Here is a 13,469-nt window from a genome sequence, read left to right on the forward strand (position 1 = left end):
TTCCTGTCCAGGTGACATGCCACCAAAAGGGGTTAGCATCACGCCAACGCCGCGAGGAAATTGTTGAAGTCGCCCACGGTGCCAAGCCCCGTGACGCAGTCGTACCCGACCACCGACGACCAGCCCGGCGAGATGGAGTCGTCGGGAAAGTGACATCCACCACTATCACCAACCGTCACGTCGCGCAGCACCTCCCTAACACTCGGCGCGTAAAGCAGCGGGTTCAGCCAGCCGAGGCTCGGCTTGCCGGCGCGCAGGCGCGCATCATTGACCAGCGCCACCATGGCGGCGAGCGTCGGCGTGCTCGCACTAGTCCCCAACACCTCGGCCGTGTTCCCGCCGTACTGGATCTGGAACCCGCTGCCAATGGCACTGATGTCCGGCACGGCGCGGCCAGATCGATTAAACCACGCCAGCCGCGGGTCCGCGCCGTCGACCATGTCGGCCACGTACGGCGCCACGGCGTCGTCCTGCCACGCGGGCCGCGCAAAGTAGTCGCTGAACCCGCCCGAGCTGAAGTCGGCGCCCGTCAGCGGCGGCCCCACGTTCTCCGTCGCGCCCACCGCCGTCACGTAGGGGCAGCTGGCTGGGAACGTCGGCACGAACACGCGCCGCGCCGCGCCGTCGTTGCTCACGCACTGCGTCTGCCCCGTGCCGGCGGCACCCGCGTCGCCCGTGGCCGCCAGCACCGATACGCCGCGCGCCGTTAGCGCGGCGATCATGTCGCACACGCGCGCCGCGTACGCGCGCGGCACGCCCTGCTCGTCGTCGGCGTAGCTGATGCTGAGCACGTGGGGCAGCGCGGCGTCGGGCTTAGCGAGCATCTCGGCGAAGAACTCGAGGTACGGCTCGTTGTCGCTCTGCGCCTCGGACAGCGCTGTCCCGTTGGCGTCGAGCTTGGTCCCCCGCCCCCCCGTGACGTAGTACGTCACGGCTGCCGGGTGCCCCAGCGCCAGCGCGTACTCGACGTCGAGCGACGCCTCCATGCCCGCCGCGTACGGCGAGTCCTGCGGGTTGATGGCGTTGTTGAACAGCTCGACGGTGAAGTTGGCCGTGGCTGCCAGTTCTGGCGCGTACACGTCCATGAACCCGGCTACGTCTCTGTACAGGATCCACTGCTCCAGAAACCCGGCCACGCCGAACCGTGCCGGGCTGGGCGCCGCCGCCCGGTACGTGATGTTGTACAGGTTCTTGATGCACTCGGGGAACGTGCCCGTCAGGCACGGCATATCGAGCTCGCGCTCGTCGTCGTCGCCGACCGCGTCGACGACGGCCGGTTTCGGTGTCGGCGTTGGCCGCGGCTTGTGGTGTGGTTTGGTTCTGCTGCTGTGCGGCGGCATGAAGTTCGTCAGGGGGTGCACAAAGTCGATGTCGCTGCGCAGCCACCGCGGCACAGTGTACGAGAGCGCGCGCAGCACGGGCTTGCCGGTCGTGCCGTGGGCGTAGTAGGCGAGGTCGGCCTGGAACAGCGACTTGACGGTGCGCGCCGAGGCGTCGAAGCGCACGAAGCTGGTCCCTTGTGTCTGCGCGTTGCGGATGCCGCTCGACCGCAGCCAGCCCGCCACGGCCTCGGCGGCCACGCGGCCTGGCTGGCGCAGCTGCCCGACCTGCGCGCGGCTCAGGTGCGGCCCGGGGTCCCGGCGGCGGCCGTCTGCTCCGCGGCTGCTGTGGCGTTGCGAGAGCTGCGTCTTGAGCTCGTGGATCCCCGGCTCTCTCAGCGCTATGTAGAGTGAGATGGTGTCGGACGCACTGGCATTGCTGTGGAAGCGCCACCCGGGCGGCAGGGCGGCTGTCCTTTCGAGGACCACCGTTGTCGGGGCCGCGCTGGCTGGGAAGGCAGCAACGGCCAGGCCCAGCAGGAGAAGCGCCAGACGGCAGCGCCACAGGGTCAGTCCCATTGCCTCGCTCTTCCCGAGCCAGGGGGCTCGAACAATAACAGAAAAAAAGGAAACGGCGATAGGGTAATTAAAGACGGGCCCCCCTGTTTGTCCAGTCACATCCTCGGTTGCAATGCGAAAGAGATAAGAGAAGGTCCTCACGAGTCACAAGTACAGATGGGCGGACGGCGAAGAAGACCAAAAAATATCTGCTGGATATATATGTTGGACATAAGGGTGGTGGTGTAGCAGACGGCCGTTATGATGCCAAGCGCGCAGTTGCCCACTACCGTCGCAATGCCGGCAGCTCTCGCCGAAGGGACAGGTATGCACACACACACACACACACAGACCCTGTTATGTGCCTGGCCTGGATGAGTACAGCGTGCAACGTGCCCAATCCTTAATGTGCATACTAGGCACACATGCACTGCAATGAACAATGTGGGGATTTGCCCCGAACCAGAGCCCCTCGGAAGGGGGAGGAGGGCTGCAGGAGCAGAAGCAGCAGCACGAAGGGGGGGCAACGACCGGCCACAGAATGCGGGAAGGGGAGGATTGTCCACCATGTTTCCTTTCTGCTTCTGCTCACTTCTCTATATATTTGCCTTGGCGCAATTAATATCGCCCTGCCCTCGGGAGTTGGCCCCCGCAAGCAACCCACATCCCTTCCCCCATTCTTTCCGCTGGGGGGCCGGTGCAACGACGCATGGACGAGAGAGGTCTAGTAGATACCTCTTTCGTCCCGTCCGTCTTTGGACCTAATTCTCCCTCCCTTTCAGCCGCCAGCCATGTCTACCTTGCAGAGACAAAAAAGTCTCGGCAAAACCACACCAGCGGAAGCGGCACTGTCTTGGCCCGCCCGCCGTCCTTTGATTGATTGCCTGTTGCATCGCTGCCTTTTCTCCGCTCTGGCCCGGCCAAGACTCGCGCTTGCAGCTTTTATATCTGCGCCGCCTTGGCCCGGTCCTCGTCAAGTCCTTTGCACTTGTATTCACTAAAAACCCCTTTTGGGCGCGGCATCCTCATCAACAGGCCTTGGCTTGCCCGCTTGGCTCTGGAGTCAGGTGGTGATCCACCAAGGCCCGCCTGCCTCCGAAGGGAAATTCCAGCGTCGCCAGGCTCCGCATTCCACGGGTCTAGCTAGCTCTAGATGCTATTTATGGCGGCATGCCCAGGCGCCCTTTGTCCTGCAAGTCATGGCTTCGGTGGCTGTTGCTTCTAATATTATCTTCAATGCCTGGGTCTTCAATGCCTGGGTCTTCAATGCCTGGGTCTTCAATGCCTGGGCCGTCGCGCCCTAGAAGGACAGGGAGGTATGCAGTGCGACGCCGCAGCTGTCACCCGCTAGTGACTTGTGACCTGGTGCGCAGGGTTGATTCAGAAGGGGCCCTGGAACCAGGTCGACGAGGATATCGATTTAGACGTTCGATTATCGTGGGTCGTCGAAGCTAGTCTGAACATGGCCGTGGGCAACATTCGCATGGCATCCGTACTACGTACATGGAATCGATGTAGCTAAATCTATGCCCAAGATTGAGTTCCAAAGATAGAACACATCATGTAACACTTCATAAACACATGCACCAGGACAATCTGTGCTGAAGTGTAACAATGAGTTTATTGATTGACAGCTGACTCCCGATAGCCGAGGTCTAAATTAGACCTTGATGTAAGCACAGAGTAGAAACCCCCCATCTACCACGGCTTCACACCGCCATCAACGTCGACAATGCCACTCTTCTCGACATCCTCATCCCGCTTCCCCAGCACAACCTCAGCCAGGGCAAGACCAGCATCCCTCGCCGGGCGCGCACCGCCCTTGATGCGCATCTCGCGGCCCCTCGGGCCCGTGAGATTCGTGACGCAAAATCCCGGGTTGAACGCGCAGACCTTGCAGCCCCAGTCGGCGAAATTGTGGCGGTGGCAGGCGGCGAGCATGTTGAGCGCGGCCTTGCTCATGCGGTACGTGTCGCCGCGGACGTTAACGGAGGGGTAGGCCGGGTCGAGGCGCAGCGACACCGAACCCTGCTCCGACGACACGTGCACGACGCGGGGACTGGAGGACTTGCGCAGCAGCGGCTCGAAGGCCTCCGTCACGGCCAGCGGCCCGAACACGTTGGTCTCGAACGTCTCGCGCGCGTCGGCCAGCGTGTCGTATTCGGGCTTGATCACGATGATGCCCGCGTTGTTGACCAGCACGTCGAGCCGCGCGAACGTGGCCGCCACGTGGTCCCGCGCGGCGAGGATCGAGGCTTGGTCTGTCACTTCGATCTGTACGACCGAGATGGCCGACTTGAGCTCGCCGCCGGGAAGAGATGGCGAGGACCGGATCTCGTCGAGCGCTTTCTGGCCTTTCTCGAGCGAGCGCGCCCCCAGCAGGATGTGCAGGCAGGCCGACGCCTGGGCCAGCGCGACGACCGCCTCGAGTCCAATGCCGCCGTTCGCGCCTGTGGGAGGGTAGTTTTAGCTTTAATCCTATACCGGCGGGGTCCCCCGAAGGAGATTGTAGATGGAGACTCGTAGCGGGAGAGGCTTACCGGTGATGAGAATAACAGTCTTGTCGGACGCCATGGCTGTGATGTTGACTTTTGGAGACCTGGAAGTGATTTTTACAGAAAGTCGGAGGATTGGTCGCAGCAAGCGTGAAAGCATGAGTCTCAAACCACGGGCTTGGACAGTTAATTATATTTCACGTTCCAAGGGAGCAAGTATATCAAGGGACGCTTAACTCCGCTAACTCCCTCAGTCTCGCGGACATAGTGTCTCAGGGCTGGCCGCCAGACCAACAAAGCGCCAACAGCGTCCGTCACGTGGCCAACTGCGCCGTTGTCGACTCCTCAGTGGCCAAGTCGGTGTTACCGGCTGCTGCTGGCTGGCCGGAGTTTGGTGCGGCTCCGGGGTGTTGGCGGAGGCAGCACCCAGTCAGCCGAGATAACCTCCGAGGGCGTCCGGAACCTAGGCCCGCGGCAGGGTGGAGGACATTATTTACCGGGTCTGAACAGAGCTAGTCCATTGCAAGAGCTGGGACCTGATTGGCCTGTCTGTGTGCCACAGGCGAGGAATGTATCGCTGTCGTAGAAGCTATCGGAGCGCGCGCCTCAGTCCTTTTCAGACAGACCGAACCCACAACAGGCGCCGATATCAGACTCGACACTTTGTATGCGGCAGTGGCATTTTGGCCTGGAAAAAGGCTGAATCTGACTCAGTCAGTCTCGGTCGTCACAGTGAACTGAGAGAAATGCACAATACGGATGCTCTGGTGGATGGATACCGGCTCGGGTTGGGCGAGGGCAACGTCGGCCAGTTTCTGACCGTTCGTGGACAGAGGCCGCGTCAGGGGGATGCGTTGGCGCCGAGGACCGACGGAGAGATGGCGGCCGAAGCGGACATGCTGCGGCGCCTAGCCGGAGTTGCAAATATTTCCGAACAAGAAACACCAAAGACTAGCCAGGGATTTCCTCCCTTGAGCCTCTGGCCTGGCCATTTCTGCCTTGGCTCTCCCCGCCAGACTGCATTTCCACACCGTGTTGCCGTCTGGCCTGCGTTCCCCAGCGGGGATTCTCCGCCACGCGCAAGCCAACACGCGCGACGAGGAAGCCGACCGCGACCGGTCCGACAATAGTATTCAGCAAGATGGCCCACACGCCAACAACAAACGCCGAGCGCGACAAAACCGGCGTGTCGTTGAGCCCGATCTGGATGATGAGCAGGCCGATCTCGCCGCGCGCCACCATGGCGGTGCCCAGCAGCGCGCCGGGCGCCCAGCTCGCAGCCAGCACGCGCCTGCGGCAGGCGCCGGCCATTTTCTCGGCGGGGCCCGTGGGAGGCTGCCTCACGGCCACGAGATCCCACAGTGGCACGCACAGGCCGACGACGAGCTTGCCGCACACCATCAGCACGGCAAACACGACGCCCTTCCACACGGCCTCGCCGGTCCACAGCTCCAGGAACGGAATGGCGAAGCCGATGCTCGCAAAGAACAGCGGCTGCAGGACGTATCTCTGCACGTCGCCGACGTATTTGCCAAACGTTTCGGCAAAGGCCGGCGGCCTGCCCAGCGCCGCGTCGCCAGCGCTATCATGCCGGGCATCCGCGGGCCTTCCAGGGAGGCTGCTGACGACGGTGCCGGCCAGGAACGCGCCCAGCAGCACGGACGCGCCGGCGTAGGCGGCGACGGCGAGGAACGCGCTAAGGAGCAGCACGGTGAGGGACATGTTCGCGGGGTGCTGGAAGCGTTGGCGCACTCGGCCCGCCTTGACGAGGCGGCGGAAGGCGGGGCCCAGCACGAACTTGACGGCGAGCGGCGTGAGCAGGCTGAGCAGGCTGCTAGCTAGGATCGGGCGGCCGATGATCCAGCCCAGGTTCGTGGAGGCGCCTCCCCCCGCGGAGAGGCCGCGCAGCTGCTGGATGACGCTGACGAGGACCAGGCCGCACACGTCGTCGAGGATGGCGGCGCTGATCAGCACAGTGCCGATGCGCGTCTGCGAGAAGTCGACGGCCTTGGACGCGTTGTTGATCACGACAAAAGTGGTGCCGAGCGACGTCGAGCACAGCGCCGTGCCGACGATGAAGGCCTCGATGGCGCCTGGTGAACAGGGTCCCTTTAGCAACTATCCAACCCGTTCTTGTTTAACCTGGGGACGCTTACCATATCCGAAACCAGCGTAGAGCAGCGCGAACGACAGCGCGATAGGCGTCAAGACTCCAACTAGTGCGGTGAGCACGGCGAGCACGAGATTCTGGGCCAGCAGGTCGAGCCGGATGGTCAGGCCACCTGCGTGTTGACGACGCAAGAAGTGAGCAAGCAAACAACAGACAGAACAGAACAGAACAGAACAGAACAGAACATGTAGCCCTAGACTAGTGCACACCTTCAAAGATGATAAGAATCAAGCCCAGGTACCCCAGGGCCAGGAACGCGTCCTGCCATTCGGGCGCGAGGATATTTGCGATGGGCGCGCCGTAGACAAGGCCCACGACCATGTGCCCGAGCAGGCCGGCGCCGAGGACCCTCTCGGCGGCCGTCTCCGCCACGGCCAGGAAGACGAAGAATGAGATGAGCGTCAAGATGCTGACGACTATGCGCCTGTTGTCAGCTGCTAGGTATTCGGGCAGGAAAACTGGAAGGCAGGAAAACTAAAAGGCAGAAAAACTAAAAGGGGAAAACCGGGGGTCGACTCACTGCCCGGCTCATGGTACGCCAGGAAGGCGCCGCCGTCGGCGCGCATTCTACGCCACAGCTGAGTTGCTATATGCAATTGATAGAATGCTTAGCTAGTTCGGTTGAATTTTTGAACAGGCTCCCTTCGACATGATGTGCTGTGGAGGTCGTTGAGGTGGTGCTGGTGAAGACAATTTTAGCGTGCTTGCGCCAAGTAGCGCGGTGACGACAGGGCCCGGGGTGCTCGCTTGATGTGGGGCACCAGGCGCTAAATCAGCGCCGAAAAGGGTCCGTCGGGTTCAAACTTGAAAACAGCTCCTTCCGAGTCCATTTCCCACTCCGCCAAGCTGAATCGATTTTGTTGCGTAGGCCGAAGAACAAACTTCTCACGCGAAATTTCGCGTGTCGCCTATGGCTGCATCAATTACTTCGGTCCATCCCATACCCTCGAATCTTTTCTGTATACTAATAATTATTACCGCGCTAGAGATGTCAAAATGGCGTTGCGAAATTATTCGAGCTGAGGGCTCCTCGCATAATCAAGCAAGACTAAAGGTTTTTTTTTTTTTTTTTTTTTTTTTTTTTTCACAAAAAGGCAAGTATATACAATGACTAAATCCAAGGCCTAAAATCAAACCAAATCCAAAGCAACACCCCCAACAGACACAGCAACGCCGTCGGCATTCCCGCGGCCAGCCGCCCCGCCCCCGCAGTCACGATCGTGGCAGTGGTAGTCGGGTTCGTCGACGAGTTAGTCGGCCCAGCAGGGTGCGTCGGTTTCGAGGTGACCACTGGCGGCGACGTCGGAAGCACGGCTGTGGTGCTTGTTGTTACTGGCGGAGGATTCGATGTCGATTCTGTGCCTGACGACGAGCAGCTGGGCGCCGTGACGGTCACGCTGACGGTGGAAAACACGGTCACGGTGTGGCCTTGTGAATGTGAGGACCCGGTTCCGGTGGGCGACGGGGTCGCTGTCACGGTGGTGGTGACGGTGGCGACGGAGACGGTCGGGCACTGGCCGTTAGACTCCGTTCCCGAGGAGGGGCCGGGGTTTGTTGTCTCCGTGTTGGTGTTGGTGCGCGTGGTGGTCGTGTCAGTCTGCGCCGTGTTGGTGACGGTGGTGGATGTCGTTGTTACGAGTTCTGACACGGTCGTCGAGGCGCTCACGCCGCACTCCTCCAGGCTTTGCCCCTGTTGGTGGGTTAGATATGTCATGCTCGTTTGCATCGAACTCGTATGTGGAGCGCTTACATCTTCGCAGCACCAGACCCGGCTGCCAAGCTCCTGCCATGCGCAGTAGTAGCCACGCTCACACGCGCCTACGGACAGTCATTTATATCAGCAATTACGCCCCGAGAGCCGTTTGAGACAGCTGCAGCTGCAGGGATTGACTCACGTCCAGACCCATTTTCGCAGCACGTCTGGCCGAGGTCGGCCTGGTTGTAGCAGAACAGGGACAGCGTGGTCGAGGCATTGCACGACAGCCAGTTCGCGCCGCACGCGTTCTCACACGTGGTGCCGCTGCCGCAGGAGCCAAACTCGGGGTGGTAGCCCGGCGGTGCTGTCTGGCGGCGGTACACGAGGTCGCCGGCGCGAGAGCCGGGAGTGTCCCATCTGAAGAACTCGCGGCTTTGCTCTGAACACAGCGCCCCCGATTGCAGCGCGGCCAGAACCAGCAGCGTGCGCAGAGCCATGTTTGCGCGGTTCGGGTCTCGATGGCGTGGAATCAAGCTTCTGAGACAGTACGCGGAACCCGTCCGCCGCGCACCAGCCGGGTCGGGAGAGAGGAGGGCGCGCCCCTTATGCTCGCTCCCCTTGCGTGCCTCATCCTCGGGAGCCGAGCTGGGAACGCCATGCCATGCATGCCATGCCATGTGCCTGACTCGGGGCTAGGGTGCATGGAGCTTGTCGTTGGCGGCCGGCCGTGGCGGCTTGTGAGTGGGCCGAGGCGAGCCCCGGACGGCGCCCCGCCCCTGGAATCGAGCCAATTGGGCCGTGTTGGGCTGCCGGCCGCCAGCCATTGACAGCACAGCGGCCTGCAGGGCGAGCGGTGAGTTGTCCGATGACGCAGGTCAGGGCTGCAGGACGAGACTGCAAGAGGTTGGGCACGGCAAAAAGTCGACGGGTTGCAGCCTGTCGTGGCCCGACCTGGCTGTCAATCACGGAGCGACTGCCGGTGCCGCTGCAGCAGTCACAGCAGCCTCTGCAGACACGTCTTGTCTTCAGCTTCGTCGGTGCACCCCACACCCATCCATCCATCCATGCCATGCCTGGAGCCCGAAGCAGCAATGTCGTCACGCGCTTGCCTTTTCCTCCAACCGCGTCGAGCGACCACTAATTGATGCCTACGACTTGCTGTCAGTCTAGTCTTTCTCCTTTCCCCCGTGTGGCGTACCGGCATCCAAGAGGCTGTCCCGCCATTGACCTTCACCGTCCCCCTTCTATCTTGTCTATCTTGTCTATCTTAGCTACCTTAGCTATACTACACCGTCTCCGTCGACAGACCCCAACAGGAGAGCACACATTCCCCAGCCAAAAGCTCCAAAGACCCAGAGTCCACCGCCATGGGCTACTTCGTGGGCATCACCGACACGGGCTTCGTCGGGACCGGCGAGGTGAGCGCCGTGACATCGTACATGCCGTGCCACATCTTCGGCGACCAGATGCTAATCGGCACGGGCGTTCGCGCGGGCTTCTACCTGCTGTACGCGGCGGCCATCGTCGGTGTGCTGTTCGGCGTAGACAAGCAGTTCCGCTTCTGGCACGGCGCCTGGGGCGTCCTGGCCCTGGCCCTGTTCCTGTCCATGTTCCTCAACGTCGCCGACTTCAACCTCATCGTCATTGACTACGCCGTCCTCATCGAGCTGGTCCTGTGGTACCCCGTCTACTCTGTCTTCACCGTGCTGCTGCGCCCGGCCCTCGTCGTCGACGTTGCCGTCCAGAAAACAACGTCGGACGCCGAGCTGCGCGCCCGCCTGCAGCGCCACCGCGACACCACCGTCACCGACCTCGATGTAGCCCGCGCGCGCGCCTACGCCGACGTGCTCAAGGCGTTCGCGCTGCATGCGGCCGCCGACGACGCCGGGGCCGAGCACAACGACGCGCACGCCGCTCTCAGCCAGGCAGTGCACCACTACGTGTCGCACTGGCACGAGCAGATCGAGGTGCCGCAGGCGGGCGGCGAGGGAGACGAGGAGCACGATCACCCCGGCGCCGTGACGACCGTGTACAACGCGGACCTGATCGACGAGATGGCAGCGGCGCCGACGCGAGGCGACCTGGACAAGCTGCGCGACCTGTACGTGGCGGCGCTGGTGCACTCGGGGCGCACGGTGGGCTCGGCGCGCGCGGCCGAGCACGAGGTGGCCCAACTGGCGGCCGATGAGCTGCGCATCACGCGCGGCGCGCGGCGGCCGGCGCGCGCCCTGCGCCACTTCCTGCTCGCGGCCAGCTACAAGGACCAGCTCACCGCCGCCGTCGGCCTGCTCGTGTGGTCCGCCTACATGTTCGGCACCGCCGCGCTCAACTGGCCGCTGCTACACAACGGTAGCAAGGGCGGCGGCCAGTGCGACGACGTGCCCACCGTCTACTTCGTCCTAGCACCCAAGAAGCCCTTTGCCGATGCTGGTTTCGCCACCTTTCTCAAGGTCTGGACCGTCGGCGTCGTGCTTGTCGCCGTCGTCACCACCGCCGTGGCCCTGTTCATCCTCGCCGTCGCTCTGGTCGGCCCGCGCGGGGTCGGTCTTATCACGCGGCGGCGCGGGGTCAGGGGTGACAAGTCCCTCGAAGCGGGCGGCGGCGGCGGCGGCGCACAAGAAAACATACACAGCTCGGCGGGCTATCGCTCGCACCAGGCGCGCGGGCGGCACGCGCAGGAGGTGCTGGCGTGCCTGCACCAGGCCGAGGGCCGCAGCGCGCACCACCGGTACCGCGGCAGCAGCAGCCGCACAACAGCAACACCGCCGCTGCGCTTCAGCGTGTGGAACATCCCCTGGGCCCTGCTGCTGGCCGTGCTGCTCGCCGTCACCGTCGCCACGGCCGAGCTAACCACGCACCGCCAGGGCCCCTTCAACAACGTGCCCCTCGACTTTGCGCGCCCGCCCCTGCACGAGACGGCCGAGATCCTGGCATTTCTCGTCGGCCTGTACGCGCTCGTGCTGACACTGCTGAGCGTGCTCGGCGCTGCGGTCGCTGCGTTCCAAAGTAGGCGTCGCAGTAGGCATGTTGCGAGCCACAGAAAGCACGCACGCGTTTAGGAGAAGGCCGAGGTGCGGGCTTAGAGTGAAGGAAACGGTTTGTGTGTGTGTGTGTGTGTGTGTGTGTGTGTGTGTGTGTATTTGGGGGGTGGTGGGGGAGGAGTGTGGTTGGACAACGCGGTATTTACCTTGGGTCGTTTATCGGATTGAAGACGCAGGAGCTGGCCCGGTTTGAGAAGCAAAGATTTCACGATTCCAGTCCCGCTATGATTGCTCCAATGTGGTGTCAGTCTTTGGATGACCGTGTTTGCATCCACTCTTGGACCTGTCGTGGTGAACTCGGCAGTTGTCTCAAACCGACCCGTGTTTAACCATGTCTCGTCATTCAATACAGGTCATTCAATAGAGCACCCCGAGCAACAGTCATCTCATGTACGATGCCCTCGATGCCGATGTCATGACTCGGAGAATCCCATCTTGGACTCTATGCCCTCGATGCCGATGTCATGACTCGGAGAATCCCATCTTGGACTCTGGCCCTCGGCCGGGAGCCGCCGAGCTCATGCCCCATCTGGTGTTTATAAATCTGCAGTCTTTCTTGCTCGACTCTCTTCTCCTTTCTTCTTCACCGCCCTGTTCCCCGGCCTCGAGAACCTACTTGAATCATTTTTCCTACTTCCCCGCCACCAATCAGATCCTGTGTTAAACACACCCGAGCCAGCTACCAGTCGAGATGCTTCTCAGCTTCCTTCTCGCTCTTCTCGCTGTCGTGCAGTTGTCTTTTGGCTCTTCACTGCCTGGCCATCGCCATCATCGCCACCATGGCCGGGCCTCTGTCGGTCAGTGAAGTAATAAGAGCACTCTCCTTCCACTTTTGTTAACCGTGTTGGTCATATTAGCCAGACGAGACGATCTGAATACCCACCTGCCGGACAGCTTCAGTGGTATTCCCATCCAAACGTGGACCACCCACACATGGACCACCCAAACGATCACCCTGCCATCCCCAGACTCGGCGGGCTCAACGATAACCAGTGCCGTCGAAACAGGTTCGTTGCCTACCACGCCTCGCCCTCCCACTTGACACCGCTAACGATCTCTGTGCCAATCTAGTCTGGACCGTTGTCGACTCGCCCGCAAGCCCCAACTCCACGCTTCTAGCGTTTTACCATGCCGAGCCTTCACAGGCCGCAAACCAGGCGCCAGGTCTGGTCCCAACCTCAACCACGGCGACAGACAGCATCCCCGTTCCAGCTCCCTTGATGCCTACTAGTACCAGCTTTTTCAGCATCCCGATCCCGAGCCCACCCCCACCCCCAGCTCAGACCACGAACACGAACGCTGCCGCCGCGCTAAGCCCACCACCATACCTCCCCACGAGCTCCAGCTCCAGCACCGACCGTATCCTACGAACCAGCCCAGTGCAAGAAATCCCCCCAACCTCGTCCCTATCCCCAACCTCGTCCCTATCCCCAACCTCGTCCCCATCCACATCCCCGCCCCCTCCGCCTCCCCTATCCTCCTCGTCTACAGCGCAACCGCCACTCGCACTCCCCGCGCCACTGACGAACAACATGATCAACGGCGTCCCGCTCTTCTGCCCGGCATCCAACAACACGGTCACGTCCTTCAACGGGTCCACCTTTACGCTGACCTGCGGCGCCGGCTCCTCGCCCACCTCTGGGAGTGAGAACGACAGCGAGGCGGCCGGCTGGCTGCGCGCCATCTCGCTGACCGACTGCATCGACCTGTGCAGCCGGCTGGCGTGGTGCGGCGCGTTCGTGCACCTGCAGAACAGCACGTGTCTGTTCGAGACGCGGTCTGCAGTCACGAATGCGCCGCCGCCGCTGCTGCTGCTGGATGGTGCTTGGGCTGGCGTCAGGGGTTGATTATGATGCTGTGATTCGTCATGGACAGACGTGTCTATTCCTTGGACTTGATTACCTACCTACGCTTGGGAGGTGTGGGTGGAATTTAACTACTTCTTGTCGCGCTTTGGGTTTATTATTATGCATGGCTTAGATTCATTGGGACTTGGGAGGCTGATGGGTGGTCTGCTGAAGCTTATCAGCCTGACGATGGGCTTGGACATGGGTCCTCTGGGCTTTCTGTGTGGGGAGTCGCGATTACTTTGCCCGTCACCTCTTCGTGGTTGAAACGTTTTAACGTTCTTCGGGAAACCCTGGTTGGACGTTGTGGAGCAAACAAACATCAGCAGTCTTCTCCCAGGGA

At 61.8% G+C, this 13,469-nt stretch overlaps 7 protein-coding genes across 7 annotated transcripts; 3 read left to right on the top strand and 4 right to left on the bottom strand.

The window, feature by feature from the left end:
* Positions 1-38: 38 nt before the first annotated feature.
* Positions 39-1,898, bottom strand: B0T26DRAFT_751833 (peptidase S8/S53 domain-containing protein; the record flags this gene model as incomplete). The annotated part of the gene is made up of 1 exon (XM_060445438.1): positions 39-1,898. The coding sequence occupies one exon, from the start codon at positions 1,896-1,898 to the stop codon at positions 39-41; it is 1,860 nt and encodes a 619-aa protein (XP_060296609.1).
* A 1,065-nt stretch (positions 1,899-2,963) lies between these two features.
* On the top strand, positions 2,964-3,471 carry B0T26DRAFT_304164 (uncharacterized protein). Its single transcript, XM_060434278.1, has one exon. The coding sequence runs from the start codon at positions 3,048-3,050 to the stop codon at positions 3,330-3,332; it is 285 nt and encodes a 94-aa protein (XP_060296610.1). The 5' UTR covers positions 2,964-3,047; the 3' UTR covers positions 3,333-3,471.
* A 104-nt stretch (positions 3,472-3,575) lies between these two features.
* Positions 3,576-4,451, bottom strand: B0T26DRAFT_676073 (putative short chain dehydrogenase/reductase; the record flags this gene model as incomplete). Its single annotated transcript, XM_060439930.1, has 2 exons — positions 3,576-4,327; positions 4,418-4,451. The coding sequence occupies 2 exons, from the start codon at positions 4,449-4,451 to the stop codon at positions 3,576-3,578; spliced, it is 786 nt and encodes a 261-aa protein (XP_060296611.1).
* An 872-nt stretch (positions 4,452-5,323) lies between these two features.
* Positions 5,324-7,108, bottom strand: B0T26DRAFT_646682 (Cation/H+ exchanger; the record flags this gene model as incomplete). Its single annotated transcript, XM_060437833.1, has 4 exons — positions 5,324-6,465; positions 6,529-6,654; positions 6,752-6,958; positions 7,063-7,108. The coding sequence occupies 4 exons, from the start codon at positions 7,106-7,108 to the stop codon at positions 5,324-5,326; spliced, it is 1,521 nt and encodes a 506-aa protein (XP_060296612.1).
* Positions 7,109-7,219: 111 nt separating this feature from the next.
* On the bottom strand, positions 7,220-9,260 carry B0T26DRAFT_304193 (uncharacterized protein). Its single transcript, XM_060434279.1, has 3 exons — positions 8,438-9,260; positions 8,293-8,360; positions 7,220-8,232 (listed from the first exon to the last, which is right to left on the bottom strand). The coding sequence occupies exons 1-3, from the start codon at positions 8,913-8,915 to the stop codon at positions 7,654-7,656; spliced, it is 1,125 nt and encodes a 374-aa protein (XP_060296613.1). The 5' UTR covers positions 8,916-9,260; the 3' UTR covers positions 7,220-7,653.
* An 803-nt stretch (positions 9,261-10,063) lies between these two features.
* B0T26DRAFT_710925 (uncharacterized protein) lies at positions 10,064-11,374 on the top strand. Its single transcript, XM_060442010.1, has one exon. The coding sequence runs from the start codon at positions 10,293-10,295 to the stop codon at positions 11,295-11,297; it is 1,005 nt and encodes a 334-aa protein (XP_060296614.1). The 5' UTR covers positions 10,064-10,292; the 3' UTR covers positions 11,298-11,374.
* A 596-nt stretch (positions 11,375-11,970) lies between these two features.
* On the top strand, positions 11,971-13,126 carry B0T26DRAFT_676076 (uncharacterized protein; the record flags this gene model as incomplete). Its single annotated transcript, XM_060439931.1, has 3 exons — positions 11,971-12,076; positions 12,137-12,286; positions 12,351-13,126. The coding sequence occupies 3 exons, from the start codon at positions 11,971-11,973 to the stop codon at positions 13,124-13,126; spliced, it is 1,032 nt and encodes a 343-aa protein (XP_060296615.1).
* Positions 13,127-13,469: the final 343 nt, after the last annotated feature.

This window comes from Lasiosphaeria miniovina (assembly GCF_030549165.1).
Source record: "Lasiosphaeria miniovina strain SMH2392-1A chromosome Unknown B0T26scaffold_4, whole genome shotgun sequence".
Taxonomy (NCBI): Eukaryota; Fungi; Ascomycota; class Sordariomycetes; order Sordariales; family Lasiosphaeriaceae; genus Lasiosphaeria; species Lasiosphaeria miniovina.